General features: G+C 44.8%; 1 protein-coding gene across 1 annotated transcript in view; it reads left to right on the top strand.

The window, feature by feature from the left end:
* The first annotated feature begins 9,960 nt into the window (after positions 1 to 9,960).
* RAD23B (RAD23 homolog B, nucleotide excision repair protein) overlaps positions 9,961 to 18,171 on the top strand; it is a 56,759-nt gene continuing 48,548 nt past the window's right edge. The window contains exon 1 of the mRNA XM_054178293.1: positions 9,961 to 10,182. Within this exon, the coding sequence (XP_054034268.1) occupies positions 10,117 to 10,182 (66 nt within the window). The 5' untranslated portion in view covers positions 9,961 to 10,116. The remainder of the gene's footprint in view (positions 10,183 to 18,171) is intronic.

Genomic DNA, 18,171 nt, shown 5'->3' with positions numbered 1-18,171 from the left:
AATGACACTCCCATTCAGTTTGGTGTCGTTCGCAAATTTACTGAGGGTACATTCAATCCCCTTGTTGAGGTCATTGATAAAGATGTTAAATAGAACTGACCCAAATACTGAGCCCTGGGGAACACTGCTTGTGACCAGCCATCAACTGGATTAACTCAATTCACCACCACTCTTTGCATCCAGCCATCCAGCCAGTTTTTGATCCAGCAAAGAGTGTGCCTGTCCAGACCACGGACAGCGAGTTTGTCCAAAAGGTTGCTGTGAGGAAGTGTACCAAAGACCTTACTAAAGTCCAAGTATACAACATCCACAGCTTTTCTCTCAGCCATTAAGCATTTGTAATAGAAGGAGATCAGATTCAGGTCCCTTGGTTGTCCTGGATATGCCATGTGATGGCTCTCAAGATGATCTGCTCCATGACCTTCCTTGGAATCACAATCAGACTGACAACTTGATAGTTTCCTGGATCCTCTCTACACCCTTTCCTAAAAATGGGCATCACAACCTCCCTGCATGTGCTGCAACGGAAAATCCATCAGGGAGATTTCTAGAGGGTGTCAGGGATAACAGAGATGATCGATGGACCAGTCTGGGGTGATGTTGTTCTGGATGCACTAAATAGAAACAAGGAAGAACTGGTCAGGGCTGTGACAGTGAATAGGAGCCATGACTGTAATGATCCTAATACAGAGGAGGTCAAGACTCTGGAAGCAGCTAGGATGGTCCATAGCCAGGGACCTCAGGAGCAAAAAACTGGCTTATTCAAGGATGAGGAAGGTGGGAGGCAGCTCTTGTGGGAGCCAGCTCTGAAGGGCAAAGGAGTACAAAAGGGCTAGCAGACCTTTCAAGAGAATCTTGTCCAAACAAAAAGCGACACTGATGTGCAAAGAAAAAGTACAACAGATCTATTTGGCAAGAGAGCTGCTCAGGACCAGCACCAGAACCGGGATGCTAGAGCCGAGAGACAATCCATTTTAGTTTCTTTTTAGGGCTTTTTGAAGTGGGAGGACCTCGGCAGACAGCGAGGACCAGCAGGGTTCTCGTCTCATGTGCCTGCTCGAGAGGGTGATGTCAGCCACGAAAAATTTAACAGTGGGAGAGCTGAGCTGCGCGACGCCGTTTGGCAAGAGAGCCTTCCTGCGCGGTTGCAGCTAGCGGCACCTGCCGCGGCATGTTCTTGTCACCAGAGGGAGGGACGTGCTGAGGCACATGGGCTCGTTCCTGAATTGTTCTTCAGTAAGATCTTGTGGCCAGGGATAGGGATGGTTGCAACTGGCAGCAAAGCTGTTTTCGAAAGATCTGTGTTGACCCAGACTGAGGTTGAACATAAGCAGGCAGGTGTCCAGGCAACTGGCTGCAGAGAGTGCTGGAGCCTGGCACCTGAAATGGAGGGCAGTGGAGACAACACCTGCATTAGGTGTGAGCAGCTCAGTTATCTGCTTAATCCAGTGGCTGAACTGAAGAAGTTGCTAGACTTAGCACTGCAAGGGAATGTGAAAGGGAGCTGGATTTGAGGAACCAGGCTCTGCAGGCTCCCCTAGCAGAGGGAGGTGACCCAAGATGCAGCAGGAAATGGACACAGGTCCCTCTTAGGAGACATAAAGTAAACCCCTCACGGCTCTCCTCACCTTCCCAGCTGCCCTTGCAAAACAAATATGGAGCACTGGAAGCTGAGTGTGAGGTGAATGAGAAGACAGAAGACACACCATCTGAGGTGCTGCCTAAGGCAAAACAGCCTGTCCACTGCAACAGGGCTTGTTCCCTCAAAAAAAAAGAGGAGGGTAATTGTTGATTCCCTCTTGAGGGGAACAGAGGGCCCCATATGTTGGCCAAATCCCTCCCACAGGAAAGTCTGCTGCCTCCCTGGAGCCTGGGTCAGAGATGCTACCAGAAGGCTGCCTAGCCTGGTACAGTCCTCTTGATTACTATCCCTGGATAGTTGTGCAGGTAGGGAGCAATGATGTTGAAACCAGAGGTCCCAAGGCAATCAAAACGGACTTCAAGACTCTGGGAAAACTGGTTGAGGGGTCAGGGGCACAGGTAATTTTTTTCATCAATACCCTTAGTTGCAGGAAGGAATACTGAAAGGAACAGGACAGCAGCTGTAATTAACAAGTGGCTCAGAGGCTGGTGCCACCAACAGAATTTTGGGGTTTTCAGTCTTGGGGAACTTCCTATGGCACCAGGTCTGATAGCAACAGATGGAATACCTCTGTCCCAGAGGGGAAGAAAAATCCTAGCACATGAGAACAGCCTACCCCCTAGAAGGAAAAGGGTTCTAGGAAGGGAGTTGGCCGGGCTCATTGACAGGGCTTTAAACTAGATTTGAAGGGGGAAGGGGCTGAAGCCAGTCATCCCAGACAGGAGTCTGAGGGTGGTAAGCTGGGGTCAGGGGTGAAACCAGCAGCCCAGCTGAAGTGCACGTACACTAAAGCATGCAGTATAGGTAACAAAGAAGAGGAGCTGGAAGCCTTGTTACAGCAGGAAAGTTATGATGTAGTTGCCATCACAGAAATGTGGTGGGAAGATTCACTTAATTGATGGCTACAGGCTCTTCAGGAGAGACAGGTGAGGGAGAAGGGGTGGAGGGGTGGCCCTGTACATCAAGGAGGCTCTAGACACCATGGAACTAAAGATCAAGGATGATCAGGTTGGGTGCCTGTGGGTGAGAATTAGAGGGAAGGCCAACAAGGCTGACATCCTGTTTGGAGTCTGTTATAGACCACCCAACCAGGATGAAGAGGTTGATGAATAATTCTATAGGCAGCTAGAGGCTGTCTCAGGATTGCCAGACCTTGTTCTTATGGGTGATTTTAACCTGCCTGATATCTGCTAGGAACTTAACACAGTAGAGAGGAGGCAGTGTAGAAGGTTCTTAAGAGTGTACAGAGGATAACAGCCAACAATGTCCCACTCAGAGCACCAGCACCAAATCTTTGCTCAGCACTCCAGCCTCAGAAACTGGAATCCTGGCAAGAACTGGCTGGATGAGACTTGTATAAGCGGTGTTCATCATAGTGCATTGCTGGGTGACATCAGTCTGTTACTCAGGGATGTCACAACAGGCCATCCTTGCTTGCTCCAGTAGCAGTATGGCCTCAGATAGTGTGCGATGTATGAAGTTACCACAGTGTCACTGTCTACTCCATCTCCCTGTCTCTTGTCTCGTGCTCAGAGTGTTTCACACCTGTCCCTGAGGCCTCAGTTATGTCTTCCCTGGGCTCCATCAGGTCACTATGGCCATGGCAGGAGTCTCCAGGCACATATAACAAGAGGGTTCGTTGGATAATAACATATGACTCCCCTGGAAGCTGCAGGACGAAGTTCTACAGACTGTACCTACAGCCCAGCACTGCTGGCCACCTCTGTGGGCTCCCTGCTTCTTCCCATGGCAGGGGGAGTGCTGCTTCACAGGCAGCACTTGGCTCACCTTTGAGGATTTTCTCTTATTTTGTATCCAGGGTGAGAGGAGGCAAGAAGGGGTAATGCCTTTTGCTCAGCATCCGTCAGGCCTCATCCAGGCACTACATCTTCTTTGGGGTCCCAAACAGGAGATACATTGATGAATCAGAGGAGTGCAGGGGATGCCACTGGGGCTGTGGGACTGAAGTATTTGCCCTAAAAATAGTGTTTGTGGCACCAAGGCTGGTTCTGCATGGAGAAGAGAAGGGTTTGTGGCACACAATGGCACATCCTGGTGCCTAAATGGGATCAAGGGATGAGGACAGGCTTTTCCCAGTGTTGACTAGCAAGAGGGCAAGAGACAGTGACATCAGCTGAAACTACAGAGGTTCAGTATAGTTAGAAGGTGAAAAAAAATGAGAATAATTAAGCAGTGTGGCAGGAACCAGAGAGACTGTGGGACCTCTGTGCTTGAAGGTTTTCAAAGGCTGGCTGGACAAAGCTCTGAGCATGAGCTTTGTCTGAGGTTTATATTAATTCTTGACTCCGCTCCAAGTAGAAGTTTGGACTAGAAACTACCCATGTCCTTCAAAGTACAATCTTTCTGTGCTTTCTGTGACCCAGAGTTAGTATTGTTTTACATGTGACTTTATGTGAACAGAGTAGCTACAGATAAAAGAGAATTCTTGATGAATCCAGAGGGCTCACATTCTCCAGCTGTCAGGCTATGCACAAGCTAGGAAAGCAATGTATTGTGTCCTCTGCAGTACTCCACAGCAGATGGCTTGCAGAAGTTATGAAACACTATGAAAAAATACTCAGTGTAGCACATTGTTCTCTTTCATCTGGCAGTCAGGACAAAAAGCAAAGTGCTGAAAAGTTACCACTTCTCCCATGGTCACCACCTAATACTTCACGATCTAGCAACTTGATTAACCTGAGCTATCATGACGTTTTACTATCACGACAAAGGCAGTGTGAGGCGGTTTCAGTGTTGCCTTGGGCAATAAGTGAGAATGACTGTGGGCAGCTGGTAGCAGGAGACCTGCATGGATGAGCAAGGAGCTTCTGGAAAAACTCAAATCCAAAAAGATGTTCACAGTATGTGGAAAAGAGGGATTGCCTACATGGGAGAAATATAGGAATGTTGCCAGAGCATGTAGGGATGCAACGAGGAAAGATAAGGCCCTCTTGGAATTAAATCTAGCAAAGGATGTAACAGTACAACAGGAAAGGCTTCTTCAAGTACATCAGTAGGAAAAGGAAGACCAGGAAAAATGTGGGCCTGCTGCTGAATGAGGTGGGTGACCTGGTGACAGAGAGTAAAGAGAAGGCAGAGTTACTGAATTCCTTCTTTGCTTCAGTCTTAACTGCCAAGACCAGCTTTCAGGAATCCTAGTCCCTGGAGGGGAAAAAAAAAAAAAAAAAAGAAAGAAAAAGAGAAAGTCTGGAGGAAGGAAGAGTCGCTCTAAGTCAAGGAGGACTGGGATAGAAATCATCTAGACAAGACGGACATTCACAAATCCACGGGCAGAATGCACCCATGAGTCCTGGGGGAGCTGGCTGATGTTATTGCTAAGTCACTCTCCATCATTTTTGAAAGATTGTGGAGAAATGGAGAGATTCCTGAGGACTGGAAGAAATCCAATGTTGCTCCACTCTTCAAAAAACAGAAAGGAGGGGCCAGGGAACTGTAGACTAGTCAGGCTCACCTCCATCCCTCTGGAAAGGCATTGGAATAGCTCCTTCTGGAAGTTGTCATTAAGCATGTGGAGGAAATGAAAATGATCAAAAATAGTCAGTATGGATTCACCGTGGGGAAATCATGCCTGACCAATCTGATACCCTTCTGTGATGGTGTGACTGGCTGGGTAGATGAGGGGAGAGCAGTAGATGGTTGTCTACCTCAACTTCAGCAAGGCTTTTGACACTGTCTTCTGTAACATCCTTATAGATAAGCTTAGGAAGTGTAGATTAGATGAGTGTACTGAGGTGGACTGAGAACTGGCTGAATGACAGAGAACAGAGGGTTGTGCAGGGTCTAATTGGAGGCCTGTATCTAATGGTGTTCCCTAAGGATCAGTATTGTGTTCAGTCTTGTTCAATACATTCATCAATGAAGGAGCAGTGTACTTCAGCAAGTTTACTGATAATACAAAACTGGGAATAGTGGCTGACACCCTGTCAGGCTGTGTTTCCATTCAGTGAGAGCAGAACCAGCTGGGGAACTGGACAGGAAGTTCAATAACAGCAAGCAGAGAGTCCTGCACCTGGGGGAGGAATCATTCCATGCACCCATAGAGAGATTAGGGGCTAGCCTGCTGGAAAGCAGCTCCATGAAGAAGGACCTGGAAGTCCTGGTGGACAGTGTTAACCATGAGCCAGCAATGTGCCCTCATGGCCGAGAAGGTGATTGGTATCTTGGGGTACATTAAGAAGAGTGTGGCCAGCAGGTCGAGAGAGATTATCCTGCCCTTGATTATCCTTTACTCTGCCCTAGTGAGGCCACATCTGGAGTACTGTGCTCAGGGCTCCACAGCTTGAGAGAGACAAGTTGCTGCTGGATAAAGTCCACTGGAGGGCTACCAAGGCAATTAGGGGACCGCCACATCTCTCTTATGAGGAGAGGCTGAGAGACACGGGTCTTTTTAGCATGGCGAAAACTAAGCGGAGAGCTTTTAAATGTTTATAAATATCTAAAGGATAGAGGTCATGAGGCTGGGCTGGGCTGTTTTAGGTGGTGCCCAGTGACAGGACAAGGGCCAATGCATACAAAATAGAACACAGGAGATTTCACTGAGGAGAAGCTTCTTTATCTTGAGGGTGACAGAGCACTGGAACAGGCTGCCCAGATAGGCTGTAGTCTCCTTCTCTTGGAGACTTTCAAATCTGACCTGGATGCATTCCTATGCAACCCAATCTAGGTGAAGCTGCTTTGGCATCGGGTTGGACTAGTCAATGTCCCAAAGTCTCTCTGAACCCCTACCTATTTTGTGATTCTGTGGCTCTGTGTATCACAAATGAAAAGAGCTGAGCCAGACAAAGACATGTTGGCATGAAGCTGGGGGTAACTTCACCAGGGAGACCAACTTACTTGCAAATCCAATTTCAGCAGTCCTGAAAAAACAAATACTAATCACGGTACACATTTACATTCAAACCTCTGTGTAACTTTTGGGCTGTGTTTCACTTCTCTTTCAGATCACAGAAAGATAAGGGTTGGAAAGGACCTCTGGAGATCACCTAGTCCAACTGATGTAAGTTTCTCTATATGTAGGTTTTTCTGTATGTGCAGAGGTTCATGCATTCACTGAGTCAGCATCCAGACTGCTGTAAATGAAGTGAGTGTGATACTCCAGTCTTAACACAGGACAATTACCCAAAATACTTCAGATGCAAATGGAAAAAATAAAAATATGCACTGGATGTCAAGGAGAAGCACTATGAAACCAAAAGACAAGAGTGCTCCAGGGGAAAAAACTGCAATTGATGCAACTGCAACTGATGGGAAGCAGGCTGAAACAAAACCTAGAGTTCAGCTCTACCTTAACCATTCTAATGGATTTGAAAGGTCTGAGCTAGAAGAAATAACAGTAATTTGTTTATTTAGTTTAGGCCCTATAAAGTGAGGCCCTAATGCTCAGTGGGGAAGAAACCAAAAACAAACAAACAAAACAAAACAAAACCCCAACCAACCAACCAACCAACCAAAAAAAGACCACTTTTTTTTTTCCTTTTTTTTTTTCCCATTCTATTTGTTTAAAGTGCAAATAAACAATCAGGGAAAGCTCCATTCTTAGCAGTTCACAGCCTTTGCAGTTGATTTCCAGTTATGCTGAGGCCTTTACAAGCCCTCACAGCAGAGATAAACAGCCTCTATATAAATGAACCCTTGCCCCACCACAAACTAGGATGAATGGTTTCATACTATAATTAGAAACCACAAAACCCAGAATGAATAGTTTGCATTTAACATGTTCTGAGCAGAAAAGAGTAGTGAAACTTTGTAGTGACATAATTCCTTAGCAGGAGGTACTTTCATTTGGATATGAAGCTCAGCACTTACTCAGCCTGGACTGCTGAATGGGAAGTTTGAAAAAATCCATGTCATGTTATCGGCAAAGCACAGAATTAGATCTGGTATTGTGCAATAACAAAAGTGAAGCAGTGTATTCTAAATTGAAACAACTCATGCCAAAAAAAACCAAGCAATATTTTACCTCACACCACTTTTTTTTTGGTTTGTTTTTTTTTTTTTTCCTCCCTCTTTAAAGGCTCTGCACAATGCAAGCAAATCATTCTGTGTGGCCAAGAATGCTGAATTCCTGCTAGCAACGGTAGGGCTGTGAAAGCCCTAAAAGGCTTTAGCTGTATAGCAGCTCTGTCAGAGTCTGAGGTAGATGATGACAGCATCACCAGCTGTGCGAGCAACACTTACACGGTCCTGCAGGGTGAGGCGTCTCCCATTTTCCTTTTCTATTACTATATACCCTGCTGGCCCTTGCTTCACCTAGCTGCTGGCACCAAACTATTGTGAAACCAAGATTACTGTGATAATGAGTTAAAAGGTTAGGTTTATTTTGTTACAAATATTATGTTGACAGTGTGACAGAGTAGAACTTCTCAAGGCATTGTATAATAGTAAGAAATTTGGGGTTTAATTATACCACAGCATTGTTAGCTTAACTTCAGTGTTCGCTTTTTCAGAAAGACAGTCTTGGTTACGAGGAAAATACACTCTGAGATTCCACACCTAGTGAAGGAGGAGGTCATGATGTCAAAAGTCTCTTTTACTGGTACAGATGGCTCAACTTTAAATGCTGTTTGTAGCAAGGCTTCGTTATCACTACCTAAGAAGTACCAGGGAAAACAAAGGTTAATAACTCATCAAGTTAGCACTGTTAAAACCAGCATGGGTGCAACTGAGGCACTACATTGTCCCATCCAATGCTCCAGTTTATGTGATGAATTCCCTATTTGTATGCATGGGACTAGAGTGAAGTAGAAATGATAATGCAGAAAAGATACAGACTTCAGGAAAAACAAACAGCTTATAAATGCCAGTTTAAAGGCTTGAGACAAGTATGGCAGAGAATTAGTCTACACTTCTGCAGTATGCACATTTTAGGTCTTGCCCTAGCTTGGGCCTGTGGTCACTAAGGAGCTGTGAGGGCCCAGAGTTCTCCTCTGCCACATTCCCCTGGCACCAGAGCTCCCTCTGAGGGAGAGAGGAACTCTGCTTTCAGTTGCAGCATTGCCACAGCTTGGGAATGGCATGGGCTGCTCCTCAGAGGTACAGCCTGGCAAGTGGTGGTAACATACAGGGACCACAGTTTGCTTTGTTACATTTTTTTAAAAAGGATAGAGTTCTTTGATGAAGTTTGGGGAAAAACATTTAGGATGTTTGTTTCTTCTTCCAAGTAACAACCAATAGCACAAGGTGAAATCGCCTCAAGTTGTGCCAGGGCAAGTTTACATTGGACAGGAGGCACAATTTCTTCCCTGAAATGGTTGTCAAGCCCAGGACCAGGCTGTCCAGGGAAGTGGTGGAGTCACCATCCCTGGAGGAATTCCCACGATGTGTAGATGTGGTACAGAAAGACATGCACTTAGCGGTTATTTGGCAGTGCTGAGTTAATGGTTGGACTTGATGATCTTTTCCAACTGGAATGATTCTGTGATTCTGAAAAGACATTGGGTCTTCAAGAAAGTTGTTCTGGGTTTAATAATACATTATTGACTTCTCAGAGGACAGTATTTAACCGTGCTCAACATTTACTGTGGTTTTCCGATGTGTCAGTTTTGGTCACTGTGCATTACTCAGTATTGCCAACAGAATGGGCCCACTATCTCACGGCAGAACTGCGGCAAGGAAGAGCGCCCACCGTGTATACACGGGCCAACAGAGCAACCTGCGTTTTCCAGGGAGACAAGCAGCTGGCTCACTCAGAGGCACAGCCACCTCACAATAATACATGTAGCAGAGACGAAGCACTGCACAGCCCCAGCTCCCAGCCACGGCAGACTGGCTGGAAGGACAGACACACGCACGGCCTCCATGACCCGCCACAGCAACCCTGCGTAAAGCTGCAACCCTCAGAGGCCCCTGAACCCTGTAAACACGCACGCATGTGTGAATAGGCTTGTAGGAACAGCTTATAAGTGGCACGCCTTGTAAGCGTACACGTACGCAACTCCACCGCCCTCTCACGCGCCCCCCACCGTCCGGCCCGCCGCCGCCGCCGCCGCCGCGCTCCAGCACAGGGGCAACCTCGGCGAGCTCCTCCGCGCCTGCGCAAGGCAGCACCCCACCCCGCCGGCGCCTAGCGATCGGAGTAGTGACGCAAGGGGCGGAGCGGCGGGTACCACCCAGCTGGGACGCCTACGCATGCGTACCTTCCCCAACCACCCGAAAGGGCGGTGAGCAGGCGCTGTAAATCGCTGCCTGACCCTCCCAATCCCGCCGGGCGGGGGCGTGCAGCCGCCATGCGCTCCAGTCTCCGTTGCCTTTGCTTTTCCCGGGGCCGCGGTGGTTGAGCACCGCCTCCTTTCCGCCTGCCGCCGCACTGAGTGTGACAGGCGTCTCGGGGCTCCACCTTTTCTGCTGCCGCGTCCTGCTCTTCCTCCCTTTCCTCTTCCCCGCCTGTCCCGCCGCGCTGCGGGGGGACACGGGGACGGAAGCTGAGCCGCGACGGGTTGCGTGCAGCCGCCACCATGCAGATCACACTGAAAACACTGCAGCAGCAGACCTTCCGGATTGACATCGACCCCGAGGAGACGGTGCGGGCCCGCGCGGGAGGCAGCGGGAGGGCCGCGCTCTGTTCCCTCCCGGCCTCAGGCCTCGCGCCCCTTTCGCGAAGGGGAGGGCTCAGGCGAGGGAAATGTTGCGAAGGACTTTTCCCCTCCCCCGGGGCACGATGGGGGAAGGATGAGAATAGACCGCTCCGCGGAGGAGGAGCGGGCAACGTGTGCGGCCATGAGTGGTGGTCAGAGCTTCTGTGAGGGCCTAGGGGCAGGGTTGCGTTGGGGTGATGTGACCGCCTGGGAGAAGTTTGGAGGTTGCGGCGCGGGAGGAGGGGAATGTTCGTGGACAGCCGGGGGTAGGGAGCTGCAACGTGGGAGTGAGGAGCGGGGCGCTTTAGCGTGCTGGGGATAGGGAGGCGGGGGTGATGCGGACCGCTTTTCGAGGGGCGCAGGCCGGCGTGGGGTGACACGTTTTCCTCGTCGTTCAGAGAGGACATGTGAGTGAGAGTGACTTCTCATGACTGGAGGAAAGGGACTGCTGTGGCTAATCCCACAGCTCAAGGACTTCCCTCGTCTTGGAGAAGAGTGCCCAGAACGTGGGAGAATACCTCACACTGGACTGTGAACGAGAGGAGCAAGAGTACTATGGGAAGCGAAAGGTTTTTTCCTTTCAGGAATGTGTGCCCATACCTGTGCATTAGTTGTTAATGGGGCAAAGTAGTAATCAGCTGGTTTGTATCAGGTGTACTGGGAGTGGGGTCATGACATCCTGGCAGGGAAGGTAGTGCAGGCAGAAGATGAGTGTGGTACTTGGTCTCTGCAGGTGCCTGCCTAGAAAGGAAACATTGGAATAGTTGTAGGGGTCTTCCCTGCAGCAGTATGTACAGGAGAAGAACTTGGTGAGCCTTTGTCCTAGATATGCTTGCCTAAGAGATGCATGCAGCTAGGCTTTATTGTTTGGCCTACAGTGGGAGCTGCAGTGATTAATCGGCACTTATGAGGTGAGATAGTGCGTGTGAGATTTTGCTAGGATAAATGTTGTGTGGTGAGGTTTGTTACAGGTCGTAGTGACTATCTCTGCGTACAAGATGTCTTTTGGTTGCAGGTGAACATTTTCTGTTGGCATGTGCGAATCTGTTGAAAAACACTCGGGGAGATTCATTCTGAAGTGAGGAAGGGCCTTCAATGAGTTAATAGGGCTGGAAGTTGCCTTGTCACTTGCTTGGGCATGAGTGGTTGCCTTTGATAGCCAAATTGAGGTATCTTTGTGGCCTTCATTTGAAAGAATGGGGAACTGAGCATCTGAAGGTGTGTCTGCAGCAGCCTTTAATGTAACATCTGGGAATAGAAACTCTGGAACATTGCATCTGCATTTATAAAGTCTGTTCGTTTACCCAGCTCCCCTTCTGTCTTAAGAAAAATAAAGGACAACAGTTACAAGTCAGACTAAGAATTCATTTGGTTGAACAGTGTGGCAGAGGGAGGTGGCAAATACCTAGCTGAAGCACATGTTGGAAGCCTTCAAGAATTTAAAATGTTAGTCTTACTACTGAGAAAAGCTGTTGGAAATCTTCTGTTTTCTGTATTCAGTAAAGTGCTGGGAAAGAAAATGAAAAGGAGAGCTCACCAGTGTATGAGACAGCAGAATGCTTTAGATAGGAGTTGGATTATGGGAAATAAGACTCTGCTCCCTGTTCATAAATAGTTACTTCAGTAGATAAGTAACTGAAACAAGAATGCTTCTCATGGGCATGAGTACTTCAGGTTTTGGCGAGGAATGGGTGATAAGAGGAAATATACATAGGATTTGGAAAAGACTTTGGTTTAGAGCAAGCAAGTTAAAGCTTTATTATTAGCTGTAAAGGTGTGGAAGTGAAAAATGCATTTACATTTTCTTGGTCTACTTTTCAGAAAATTATGAAGGAAGTCTTGTTGAAAGTGTTGTAGATAATAGAACTCAATAATAAACACTTTTGATCCTTAAGTCAGAAACCAAGTATGTTAAAACTGGGGAATGCTTTGAAATACCATCACTCAAACATTTCACAAATACACTTTTTAAAGTTCTCAGTCTGATTTAGAAAAATCCTAATTTTAGCTAAGTGCCCTGGTTTCTTAGATTCTAGTATCTTGAAACAAATGTGTTTTGCAGAGTTTAGGAAACACTGCTTCTAGTGTTTGAACCACATGTGTGTTTGTCAGCCAGAGGTAAGCTTGTTTACTTGGAACTGTGCCCTCTACTGTGACAAGGCCAAAAATCATCTGGTGATAGGCCCGTGGAACTTGTTGCGCTAAAATTGGATTCTTGTTCTAGCAAGTTCTCCCCTTAATCTCACTACAAAATTGAATCTGAAGAGACTTAATGTTATAGTGCAAAGTAGTATTCTAACAGCACATCATGCATTATTAGTAATAACAACTAAAAGCTGTTCTTAATAAGGAATATTTAAAGAAACCTTCCAGTGATAATTTGAAGCAGCACACTTTATAATAGTTAATTAGTCTTGTTACATATTTTACAGAGGTAGCTGACTTTCTTTTTTCCCCACCTTAATCAGACAATTGAATTTTTAAGTTTAAAACATACTTTTAATAATGTGACTTTAATTTTGGTTTAGTTGTGTTTTAAAGTATTGACCAGCTGAGTGTGTTGACTGAATAAAGATTAGACTTTTGAAGCATGGAGTGTTCTTGATTATGAAAGTGCTAGATGAAGACAAATGTTTTGATTGACGTTTGAAAAGATTTTGCCTCAGGCCCTGTTATTTGAAAAAGCTTTCTATGAAATTGAGAAGTTTTTGCAGGCATGACTTTTTGTTAAGTTTTTGGGGACAAACCTCTGGAGTTCACGGGAAGCAATGTTGTACTCGCTGTGCTCTGTAGTGGGGTGGATTTAGGTGTTGCAGTTGTTCTAGTGTTCTGACCAGCGCAGGTTGTTCCTTGTGCGCTCTGACTTAACCAGGGTAAATGAAAGTGTGTGTTTACTTATACCACCTTCATGTGTTTGGTGTCTGTGAGATATTAAATACATTAATAGTTTATTACGAGCAAATAATAAACATCTGCTGCTGAAGTAATGCAGACCTTTGTAAGTACATGTCTTGTCTCAGGTGACAGTGATGACATTGTAGATGTCTAAAGCTAGTGCTCCTGTTGTAGGTACCACTATGTAGGCTTTGAAAAAAATCTTAACAAGCATTCTTAACTGCCTTTGAAAGTGAATTAGCAATTGAAAATAAGTGTGTTTCTTTTTCAGCTTTCCTGCGCTGTTAACCTAAAAATCTGACCGACAAAATGCAGAGAAGTACAAGGAATGTTCAGGATGTCAGTAGTTTTTGGGTCAGTCTGTGTTGTAGAATGTGGGCTTTCACATTTCATTCTGTTGACTATGTTTGAACACCCAGGAAATGCTCGCTTGCTTAATGCTGTGTCAACAAGACAGTTGCGAAATTTTGAACTTCTGTGTATTTTGTTGCATCCTTAGTATGGCTATGCTTTATTGTTAAACAAGCATATGGGAATTTTTGGATGCTAGTGTTATGCTTCTTTAGTACTGGAAGCTTTTGATTTTAAGTTTAGAAATTTAGAGTAGATACTGAAGTTCTGATAAATGTGTGGGGAGTGTACTGCAGCAAAGTGAAGCAATATCCATAGGGCAGGTAATAAGGAAGAGGTGACATTTGGCATATATTTCACTTTTCCAGATAAAACAGTTATACTGGAGGGAAAAAGGGATAATACTTTTGAAAAACCAAAGACAGGCATAACAAAGAATTTGTATTTTTCTGACTTATAAGGAGTCCAAAAAAAAATTTGGCTTTGTAACAACAAGGTGGTGTGTTCAAGTGGGATACTTTTTAAATATGTACATGTGGGATGCCTATGATAAAAATCACAAGCTGCTGTAATTCTCTTCAGAGAGTGCAATATTAAAGGTCTGAATTAGTGCAGACTATTATCTGAATGGATAAAGTATGATTTGTGAACCCAGACAAAAGCAAATATTAATCATGAACCCACAAATCAGATCGATCTGTCTGTATCTGTTATGTATGTTGAGAGCTATACTAAAACATCTAATAAAAAAGGAGATGAGTATTGAAAAACTATGCAGTTTTGATGCATACTTTGCTTCAATTTCTGTTCTGTCTGGGACTGAGAAAGATGCATGGAAACAGTGGGTTGTTGTAAAAGGTATCAATCATTTTCATTTATCTTAGAGCTCTGCTGGTAAACTGTGTGCTTCTGTTGGGAAAAATATTTCCTTATCTAGCAGCATTGGTGAAGAATAGAGGTTAACTGAACAAATTGCAAGTAGTAGTACATTTACCTCATAAGAAAATAGTGGTGTGTTTTTTTGGGTTCTTTTGTGATATAAGAAGATAAAGTAATAGATTTAGTTTTGCTGAATGTGTAATTTACTGTATTTCATCAAGAGAATTAACATTTTAACAAGTTCTGCAAGACCCAGAGAATACTGCTGGGTGAAATGATGAAATCAGACTTTGCTTGTAACATGTGAGGAGGTACAAACTTGTTCTGACCAGCTCCTTCCTACATGTGTTAAAGTATCGGTTGATGTTCTGGCAGTTGCTGATAAGAGGATTGTTTTTACATTTCCCTAACCATCTGAACGGTTAGAGGAAAAGTGCTCTCATTCTGTTTAAAAATCCAGAAATGTCCTTCTAGGTTAAAGTTGTCTTTCTTCCTCTAATTCTGATATTTTAATCCAGTTTTTCTTTGATTTTGCAGCAGGTTATGTTTCTCATTTTCTAGAGGAGTGTTACATAGCTCTCACATCGTCTAGGATTTTATTGGTGAGTGTATGTACTTGCACAGTTAGGATGTGTAAATTTAAAGGGCTCATACATGTTACTTGAGGTTTAAGAAATTATTCTGCAAAAATCATATATTTGGAGATTACCAGGATAAACACGTCAGGGAGAATTTCATTCTTTCTTTGTGGACTGTAGCAATTTTCAAGTTATGTTCGCTGATAATTCATGCTTATTTTGTTAACTGTCTGGGGGTTTTTGCTAGTGTTTTTCTTAGGTGTCTAGTCTTTTTTTTCCCCTGTTTCCTGGCAAGAGTTAGAGTTTTCAAGCAAGGGAAGCTGTTCCAGTGAAGAAGGCTAGGCTTTCCTGTATTTAGAAATAGTTCCTGGCTGGCTGGGGAGGTCCTATCTGTCTGGCAATTGGTGAACATGGCACCCATCTATAAGAAGGGCTGAAAGGAGGATCTGGGAAACTGCAGACCTGTCAGTATGACCTTGGTGCTGGGGAAGGTCATGGAGCAGATAGTCTTGAGGGTCACTATGCAGCATGTGCAGGGCAATGAGCTGATCAGACCCAGTCAGCATGGGTTTATGAAAGGCAGGTCCTGCTTGCCAAACCTGATCATCAATGGCAAGGTGAACTGCTTAGGGGATGAGGTAAGATTGTGGATATTGTTTACCCAGACTTTAATAAAGCCTTTGACACTGTCTCCCACAGTGTCCTGGAAAAATTGGCAACTCATGTCTTGGATAGGCAGATGCTTTGCTGGGTTAAAGCTAGCTGATTGGCTGTGCCCAAAGTGGTGGTGAATGGAGTTAGATCCATTTGATGGCTGGCTGCTAGTGGGGTTTCCCAAGGCTCAGTTTTGGGGCCAGTCTTGTTTGCTATCTTTATCAGTTGTCTGGATGAGGGGATTGATTGCACCCTCAGTAAGTTTGCAAAAGCAGTAAATTGAGGGGGAATGTTGGTCTGGTCAAAGGTAGGAAGGCTCTCTAGGGATCTGGTCAGGTTGGATTGGTGTGCTGAAGCCAATTGTGTAATAGTCAACCAGGCCAGGTACCAGGTCCTGTGTGTGGGTCACAAAAACCCACACAAACCCACTACATGCTTGGGGCTGAGTAGCTTGAGAAATTGCTGGGCAGAGAGGGATCTGGGGATGCTGGTCAGCAGTGAACTGAGTATGAGCCAGTGGTGTGCTCAGGTGGCCAAGGTCCAACAGCATCCTGGCTTGTATCAGAAATGGGTTGGCCTGCAGGAGTAGGGAAGTGAATGTGCCTCTGTACTGGGGGGCAGTGAGATTTGAGTACTGTGTTCACTACAAGAAGGACATTGAGTTGTGTGAGTCCAGAGAAGGATAACAAAGCTGGTGAAGGGTTTTGAGAACAAGTCTTATCAGGACCTGAAAGGTGTTTATAATGAATTGGTCTCTTCTCCTTAGTATCAAGTGATAGAATGAGAGAAAATGGCCTCAAGTTGTCCTAGGGGATGTTTAGATTGGATGTTAAGGAAAAAATCTTTACTGAAAGAGTGGTCAGGTGTGCCCAGGAGGTCATGGAGTTACTGTCCCTGGAGGTGTTAACATGTAGACATGTTGCTTTAATGGCCATGTTGCTGTTAGGTTGGTGGTGGGACTCAATCTGATAGGGCTTTCTAGTCAAAACAATTTTACGCTTTTCCTTGAAATCTAGTAATATAATTATCAAAGAGCTAGGGGAGGATGACACATACTTGTTGGTCAAAGAAAGGTTAAGATAGCACAAGTTGTGAATACAACTGATTTGATCTATAGTAGAGCATGCTTTTACATGTTCGCCATTTTTTGAATGCATTATGGCTCTATGACCATAATTGTACGTTTGATTTATTTGGAATATTCTTAGCCAGTTTAGCTAAGTCATCAAGAAAAAGTTGCTTTCATACTTTTAATAATTTGTCAATACTATGTGCTGTAGTTCTTAACAGTTCCAAGTTTGTTGGACCACCATTCCCAAGGTGGCTGGTAAACTGAGAAGTTAAATATACAGATTGTATGCACTGGCAGATAGATATGCATACAATTGTCTTATCTTTTAAATAGACTTCAAATATATAATTGGTAAGGAAACATATCTATCTTTGATATGGATAACAATAGGCTGGAAAGTGTTCCTTTTTGGAACTCAAGGAAATCGGAGAGTACACACCTGTTAATAGTACGAGCAGATGAACTGTGTCTACAGCCCCATTGCTGCCCTTGTGCCTAGAAGGGCATGTTTGCTGGCAAAATTTCTGAAAGCATTTTAGTTGTATTTCTGAAACATAGGAAAATACTTTTCTGAAAGGAAATTTACAGGGCTACGTAAATGTACAACATTGAAGGATATGGCTTCCAATGTATTTTTCCACCAAGGCTGGTATTATTGGCCACTGTTCCAGACAGGATAACTGGATAGAGTGGACTCATTAAAACAAATCCCTTTTTTTAATTTAGAAGATGTGGTGGAGTGGAGTGTATCTCACTTAGGCCCTGTAGAGGCCAGACAAGAGGCCTTGGCATGTTACCTTGCAAGGATAATTAATTGAATGTGAAGAGGAAAGTGCTTGAGACTGAGACAAGCATGCTGAGTCAGTGTGGTTGAAAGACTGCTGTAGTTCTGTCATTCCCTGTGTTTTTGCATCAGAGGCATGTTAAGCTCAAGGAAAGGGAGAGAACTAAGGTTGAAATCCCTATGCCCATCCCCCCAGCTAGAATATCAGAACTTCACACCTTGTATTTCTAATTTGTGGGGGTTTCTTTGGTTGTCTAATTAAAGGCTGTAAAGCTTGTTTTACTCCTTCAACTGGTTGTCAGTGTGCAGTATTGTGGAAGTGGAGGGTTTTTAAGTGTCTTTTTATAAAGACTTACGATGTCTTGCCATTTTTGTGCCTATTCAAACCATTGTATTGCTTTTACACTTGTAAATAATTGTGTGGAGAACATCCTGTTGTAAAAATTTCCTGCACAGAAGCTACTCCAGGGTTGGTTTGGTAATCAATATGGTCATTGAGAGTCACTGCTCAGAATATAAGCTTTCTCCTGTCTATGAGGCTATTTTTAAATACTATATTAATTTAAAATGTCTCATTTGAATACAAATAGTTTCTTTTTCGCCTGGCCACTCATTTCATAAACTTAGCTGGATTGAAAAGACACTTCCTCTTGCATGGTTCTTCTAATGTCTGCATCTGCTAGGGCTTTGGGACTTGAAATAGGGCAGTGATCTCATCATGG

The sequence above is a fragment of the Dryobates pubescens genome, chromosome Z (assembly GCF_014839835.1).
Source record: "Dryobates pubescens isolate bDryPub1 chromosome Z, bDryPub1.pri, whole genome shotgun sequence".
Classification (NCBI taxonomy): domain Eukaryota; kingdom Metazoa; phylum Chordata; class Aves; order Piciformes; family Picidae; genus Dryobates; species Dryobates pubescens.
The sequence above is the reverse complement of the archived record's forward strand: the minus strand, read 5'-3'. Positions and strand labels throughout refer to the sequence as shown.